The sequence below is a fragment of the Aedes aegypti genome, chromosome 2 (assembly GCF_002204515.2).
Source record: "Aedes aegypti strain LVP_AGWG chromosome 2, AaegL5.0 Primary Assembly, whole genome shotgun sequence".
Taxonomy (NCBI): Eukaryota; Metazoa; Arthropoda; class Insecta; order Diptera; family Culicidae; genus Aedes; species Aedes aegypti.
In genome coordinates, this window is record NC_035108.1 from 108,033,575 (window position 1) to 108,041,571 (window position 7,997).

At 39.4% G+C, this 7,997-nt stretch overlaps 1 protein-coding gene across 9 annotated transcripts in view; it reads left to right on the forward strand.

Annotated features, from left to right (window-relative positions):
• Window positions 1–4,480, forward strand: part of LOC5574062 (zinc transporter foi) — a 120,574-nt gene extending 116,094 nt beyond the window's left edge. For all 9 annotated transcript variants that reach the window (XM_021841892.1, XM_021841898.1, XM_021841893.1 and 6 more), the window contains one exon: window positions 3,120–4,480. In XM_021841892.1, the coding sequence (XP_021697584.1) occupies window positions 3,120–3,269 (150 nt within the window). In that variant the 3' untranslated portion in view covers window positions 3,270–4,480. The remainder of the gene's footprint in view (window positions 1–3,119) is intronic.
• Window positions 4,481–7,997: the final 3,517 nt, after the last annotated feature.

Genomic DNA, 7,997 nt, shown 5'->3' on the forward strand with positions numbered 1-7,997 from the left:
CTCCTGAAAGAATTCCTATAGGAACTCCTGATGAAATCCCTGGAGGAATTCTTATAATGTTATTTGCGGAACTCATGATAGAATCCCTGGAGGAACTCCGAATCCTGACGAAATTCTTCGAGGAATCACTGATATAATCTCTAGAGGAACTCCTGATCGAATCTGTTGAGGAATTCCAGGTGAAATCTCAGTAGGAACTCTTGATGGAATCTCTGGATGAACTCCTGATATAAAGATATTCTTGAAGGAACTCCTGATGAAATCCCTAGAAGAACTCGTGATGGAGGAATTCCAGATGGAATCTCTGACAGAACTCCTGGTGGAATCCCTGGAATAATTTCTTATACATTTGCTACTTCCAATGAAATCCCTAGTGGAACTTCCAATGGAATCCTTAGTGGAAATTTTGATAGAATCCATAAAGGAACTTCCGATGGAATCTCTAAAGAAACTCCTAATGGAAACCTGATGGAATTCCTGGTGGAAATTTTGATGGAGTACCTGGTGTAACTCTTACAGTAATCGGACTAACTCGAGATAGGACTAATCCGAAATTGGTCTAACTTGAGATTGATCTAAATCGAGAAAGCTCTACTTCAAGATTGGTCAAATTCGGGATTGATCGTCAATATAACAATGAATTCGAGTTACTCAAGATTATAATCTTAACTGAGATAGATTTAACTCGAGATTGATCTAACTCGGGATCGGTATTACTCGAAAGTGAATTTACCTGAAGTTGGTCTATCTCTAGATTAGATCTAGAGCAGACTAAATCGAGTTTGACTAATCCGGGATTGGTCTAAACCGAGAAAGATCTAACTCGACATTGATGAACTTGGGGTTGGTATTACACGAAAGTGTATTTATTTGAGATTGAACTAACTTGAGAAAGACCTATCTCTAAATTAGATCAAAACCAGACCAATTCGTCAGTTGATTATTTCGAGTCTGGATGATCTCAAGATTAAACTAACTCGAAAAAATGAAAATTGATCTTACTCGGGATTAGACGATCTCGAAATTGATCTTACTAGAGATTGGTCTGACTTGAAATTGGTCTACCTTAAGATTGGTCTTACTCGAGATGATTGGACAATATCGGGACGGGACTAACTCAAGATTGGACCAACCCGAAATTGGTCTAACTTGAGAGTGGTCTAAACCGAAGTAGATCTAACTCGACATTGATCTAACTCGGGATTGGTATTACACGAAAGTGTATTCTAATTTCTATCTCTAATTTAGATCAAAATCAGACTAATTCGAGAGTGGCCTATTTCGAGTTTGGATGATCTCAAGATTGGACTATCTCGAAAAATTGAAAATTGATGCTACTTGGGATTAGACAGTCTCGATGTTGGTCTTACTAGAGATTGGTCTGACTTGATATTGGTCTACCTTAAGATTGGACTAACTCGAGATTAGTCTAACTTGAGATTGGACAATATCGGAACGGGGCTAACTAAGGATTGGACTATCTCGAGATCAGACTAACTCGAGATTGCACTAACCCGAAATAGGTCTAACTTGAGATTGATATAAATCGAGATAGCTCAAATTCAAGATTGGTCTAACTCGGGATTGATCTTCAATATAACAATGAATTCTACTTACTCAAGATTGGTCTTAACCGAGACAGATTTAACTCGAGATTGATCTAACTCGGGATGGGTATTACTCGAAAGTGTAAGTGAAGTTGGTCTATCTATAGGTTGAATCTAGAGCAGACTAGCTCGAGATTGTACTTTCTCGAATTTAGACGAACTCTAACTCGAGATTGGACTAACCCGGGATTGGTCTAGCCCGGGATTGATCTAACTCGATATTGGTCTAACTCGAGATTGTTCTAAACCGAAATAGATCTAACTCGACATTGATCTAATTCGGGATTGGTATTACACGAAAGACCAAGACCAGACTGATTGGAGTATTTCGAGTTTGGATGAACTCGAGATTGGTCGAACTCAAGATTGAACTAACTTGATATTGGACTAACTGAAGATTAGACCAACTAGAAATTGGTCTAACTCAAGTTTAGACTAACTCGAAACTGGATTTAGTCGAGATCTAATTGAAAATTAAACGAGCTTGAGATTGAACTGTTTTGGGGTTGAACGAACATGGAATTGAACAATCTTGGAATTGAACGAACTTGGAATTGAACGAACTTGCGATTGAACTAAATTGGGATTTAACGAACTTGAGATTAAACGAACTTGAGATTGAACTGTCTTGGGATTGAACGTTCTTGGGTGATTTGAACGGATTTCAGGTTGAACGAACTTGAGCTTGAGATTGAACTGTCTTGGGATTGAACGAATTTGGGATTGAACGAACATAAGATTGAACGAACTTGGGATTGAACGAATTTGGGATTGAACGAACATAAGATTGAACGAACTTGGGATTGAACGAACATGAGATTGAACGAACTTGGGATTGAACGAATTTGAGATTAAACGAACTTGATATTGAACGATCTTTGGATATAACGAACTTGAAATTGAACAAACTTAGAATTGAACGAATTTGAGATTGAGACTGAACGAGCTTGAGATTAAACGAACTTGGGATTGGGATTGAACGAATTTGAGATTATACGTTTATTAGATTGGGACTGAAAAGACTTGGAATTTAACGAAATTGGCTTTGGAATTGAAAAAACTTCAGAACGGATTTCAGGTTGAACGAACATGGGATTGAACGAACTGGAGAATCGACTAGCTAGAGACTAGTCTTGGGATTGAACGTACTTTGAGTTGGGACTGAACGAACTTGAGTTGAAACGAACTTGAGATTGAACGAACTTGGGATTGAACGAACTTGAAATTGAACGAACTTGGTATTGAACAAACTTAGCATTGAACGAATTTGGAATTGAGCCTGAACGAGCTTGAGATTAAACGAACTTGAGATTGGGATTAAACAAACCTGAGATTAAAGGGACTTGGGATTGAACAAACTTGGGATTGAAAGAACTTGAAATTTAACGAATTGGATTGAACGAACTGTGTATATCTACAGTCTATATAGATAAGGCTTAAATCGCTTTGCCAGCGTCGGTATCGCCAGTGTTAGTATAAACCCCATTCTCACTCGCCTCCCCCTCCTTCCAGATTCCCGAGCTGACGTCCGCTCACGGTGCGGAGGACCGCTGCAAAACGTCCGAGTTCCTGCTACAATTCTTCGGCATGACTTCCGGCTTCGGCATCATGCTTCTGATTGCGATGTACGAACATGATCTCAAAGAAATGTTCGTCGATTAGATTTAAAACTGAGCTGTCGACAGAAAAAAAAATAGGATAAACCACAACTCACAATACAATAGAACTTCACTACTATTAGGATGTGTCTCAAATGATTGGCCACTACCGGAACCGGGCCAGAGCAGGTAACTCGAGTTTGTAAAGAGAGAGAGAGAGAGAGAGATCGAGAGTGTGACCTGTAGAAGTGATTGACAAGAACCATTGTGCATCGGTCGGGGAACTATAGATTTAAGCGTGTTTGACTTCGGTAACACTTTTGAGAATTGCGAGGCGGCCCTCCCTCCAAGAAGGGAAGATGAGATAAACTTCCAACCGGAACTAGTGTACATAGATCGAATACGTGTGTAACGAATTTCAGTTTTGACTTGAAAGTTAGTAAGCTAAAAGTATTAGTCGCGGCTTTTCATCTTGCTCAGATTTTATTTTTTTTAATGACCAAAAAACATCAATTTCTACTGATAAGGAATTTTCCACTATAATTTTTTGCTATTATAATTTCTTATAATTATTTTAATTAATACAGTCTAAATTTTACACTTTTGTACAAAACCAATAACACATTTTTAACTACGAAAAGGACAGTTCACTATGCCATTCACGACATTCTCGCTAAACCTAGAGTTTCGTACCGACAATTATGTGACTTAACGGGGAGCTGCTTGAGCTCCCCCCCGGTATTTACAGATTCACTGTTTAATCAAGTTCACTTGCCAATAATGTTCCATCTGATGGACGCGACACTGGTGGTAAACATCCCTCCCCTCCCATTGTGCACTGTTAAATAGCCGTTAGAGAGATACTTACATAGAAACTACAAGCATTTACTAATTGAAGAAAGTTTTCTTTCTTTGTGATTCTAATTTCGATTCTGAACAACAGCGTCACTGCTGTTCATCTTTTATCTACGCAAATCTTTTGTTTCTAGCTCCTAAGTAGGTACGTAACAAATTTTAGTGACCTCTTTTTTCTGCAGAATGTGCTAACTTTGATCAGAGTATTAGGATTGTAAGTTGGTTGCAAGAATAGGTTAGGCAACAGGGAGTGGTGACGAATGGTGATGAAATATCGTCAATTTTCGATGAAATGAATTTGTCTTTTTCTAGACCACACACACGCACTTTACAGAACCGTGTATTCATCAGCTTCTGAATGATGGTTTACTTAAGTAAGATTACAGCCGTAATAAATACACACTCTTTAAGTAGGATCAAGTTTCGGCGTGTGGATTTAGTTATCCGAAATTTCTTGAGGGGGACATCATCTCTGTATCTTTGCTCAAATGAGGAAGTACAGTAACGACCGTCTGATCCACATATTGTCAACGATAAACGACAAACTTCCATAGCCGCTTCTGAGAGCTTCCTTCCTGAGAAAACTTATTAGGTGTAAAGTGACCAACACACTCGTTGTCGAAAACTTCAAAATGCTCAAACTGAACGCATGCATCTTATATGGAACCCCTCGCATTGCTTAATAGATGACGCTCCACGCTTTTTTGTACCAAATGAATCCGGAGCAAACACCATCTTTGTAGGGTTGCTCTCCGGAATTCTTGCAACTTGCTCTACCCATCGTGTCCTTCTAGCTTTGGCCACATGCTGGATACTGGGTTCACCGTCCAGTTGGGCGAGCTCCCGGTTTATCATTCGCTGCCACACACCGTTCACTGCACGCTGCTACCTATGGCTAAAAGAAATCCGCGTTCGTAAACCACCAATGGAGCTTTTGTTTCTGCAGGAAGATGATCTGAGAAGCACTCTATAGGCCGAGTTATAGGCTGAGTTTTAGACATTTCAACTCTTTTTATATATTAAGTATATTACTCCCTCTTTCCTCCGGTAGCTGCTCTGTATCCCAGATCCTGGCTATCAAGCGGTACAGACAAGTTGTCAACCTTTCCGGGTCCATTTCAACAAATTCCGCTTCAATACCATTCTTCCCAGCTATTTTGTAGCTCTTGAGCTTTTGCTAGCATTCTAACTTCACTTATTGTGGAAGTTGGCACATCTCCCTCATTCGCCTTACAGATAAAGCCATTCCTCCTAATGCCTTGGTCTTCCGCCTCTGCACCATTCAGGTGTTCAGCGTAGTGCTGCTTCCACCGTTCAATCAAATCACGTTCATCCGTCAAGATACCTCCATCATTATCCCGGTATATTTTGGCGCCTCGCGGCATAAAGCCTTTACATTAAGTTTCTAGTAAAACTTACGCGTTTCCAGCTCTACGACTCCAATTCTTCCATGCGTCGCTTGGAGGTCTCTGAAGCCGCTATTTTAAATCGATATACCCGTCTAAGGGCGAAAGCCTCTATAATTAGGAAAATCAATTATCATCAACGCTCTAATCTGCTTGCAGTGTATCCTGGTGATAAATTGTAAAGTCTCAAGTGAAGCTTTCACTTGAGTATTTACTTTCAAGAACTCATCCAGGGGTAGGGTAATCAATGTATTTTGGACCCCTATACTGCCGTGAATCGCAAGTCAGTCCCATCTGCATTTTCCTTAAAATTGAGTTTAGTACACTTTTCAACATATCTTCCAATGCTCTTTCAGCTGCTCTAATGAAATAATGATATTTGTTCGGAAACAAGTAGGAAAAACAGCAAGTCAAATTGTCCCATAATGAAAAGTAGCCGCATATCAGTCCTACTACAGATTTCCGCACCGTGTAACACAAAAATGAACAGTGTTTTGATTTTCCTTATGTTTTTCTCATAAAGATACCATAGTAAACAGAAAATTGTGAAAGTTTCATTAAGATTTGAATATGTTCCAATCCTCTGGAATTTTTTAAACATTCATATGGAAAACGATTTTGGAAACTTCAAACCCCATTTTCTCAATGCCTAATTTTTACAGATAGGACTGACTTGCGATTCACGGCAGTATATATTTTGGACCTCTGGGCCATTTTCCTGCAAATTTCCCAGTATAAATCGAAAGACCAACTCAATTCGCATGTCATTTGGAAATATAGGACTATTTCACACTTGCTCAAACGTTTGTACAAAGAACATGTAATAATTTTACCTGAAATTAATTTATTTCAATCAGTTCATCCATTCAACCGTTACAACACGTTACGCATAGAAAATGAAACCGTCAGAAATTTTTCAAATGTAAACGAAAACTTTTTTCAAATTTCTGAACTAAAAGCGTAGAATTTCTTCGGTTTTCCATTGTTTTTTTTTTGTTTTTTTTTTTCTTCGGTTTTCCATTGTTTTTTTTTGTTTGTTTTTCTTCGGATGGCCTACCACATACCCATACACATCTTTTGTAGTATGGAAGGTTTACGAGCAGATATCTTTCGATAATGTTTTCCACCAGCTTATGAGAGATCCCTGAATCTGACTCCACTTCCGTGTATGTCCATCCATTTCTCTCTGTCGTTTATTCTATTGATCTCTGTTTTACAAATATTGAGCAGAGGCTTTTGAAGTCCCGCAGATTGTTGGTTCGCTTAGCATCTTCTGGTAGTTGGTTAAACAAACTATAGCTCTTATAGAACAGCGAATTTTGCGTGCATGTTTTCCTGCAGTTCAACAATATGAGCTCTCCTACATGCCTTGTTTCATATCGATGCACATCTGTTCCATATCTTACAGTACACGTCAAATATTGAGGAGCCATCCCCTTGACTACACGGAATATGAAAACCAAGGTGTTAAGTTCTATTCATTGCCGAACGGACATCTATTGAAGGCAGTTCAACATTGCAGCTCGGGGTGTCAGACGATTGCATTTCAGAATTAAACGCAGAACTTTGTTTTGCAGAATCTGCATTCGCTTCAATTGTGTTTTCGAAGCCAGGAAGAGTATCGATGCACAGTAGTCGAAATGGGGCGCGATTATCGATTTGTACAATGTGACCTTTGAATCCATCGGAAGATAACGGCTCACTCTACACAAAATTCCAAATTTTTGAGCAACCTTCCTAATCGAGTAGTTGATGTGATCACAAAAATTCAATTTTTCATCCAGTATTACTCCTAGATATTTCATTGAGAGTAGTGTTTGATCCTTTGCTCGCGTCCCTTGCTCCTGCGGGGGCGGGTGATGTGAACAGGATCAATCGTGTCGCGCGTCGCTCGCGTGGCATGATTTATTAGTTGCGCGGTTCGCGAAGCAGGTTAGTAGTGTTTGATCCTTAGCTCGCGTCAAATAATTTATCATGGTCTAATCGCTTATCAAAGTGAATCCTGTGACCCAACGATCCTCCCCATTAACAAACATCCCTCCCAGTAACCTTTGTGGAGATACAGAGGTAAACACGGTCTCCATATAGCAAAGGTTACACACTAACATTCCTTCCTCCAATCCCACCTGACTGCAAGGACGTGGCCGGCGCCGTTATTGACGCTGTATAAATAGAAGCACTGAATTATGCACACTGAAGAAGATTATGGCCAATCCCAGCCGAACTTCTAGTTGATTCTTTGTGCATTTTCACTGACTTCGGTCAATCACGGAATAGCAACCATTGATATGTGTAGTCAGTCTAAGCTAAGCTAAGCTAAGCTAAGTATTACTCCTAGATATTTCATTGATTTCACTCGTTCCACAATTTCGCCATCAATGCGCACTTCGCCAGCACAATTTATTTGAGATGCGTCCTAATTACCATATATTTGGTTTTGGTAATATTTAGTTTTAACTTCTTCCATTTCAACCATTCCGAGAAGTACTTTAATTCTTCGTTCATTATTTGAAAACACTCGTTGTAGATAC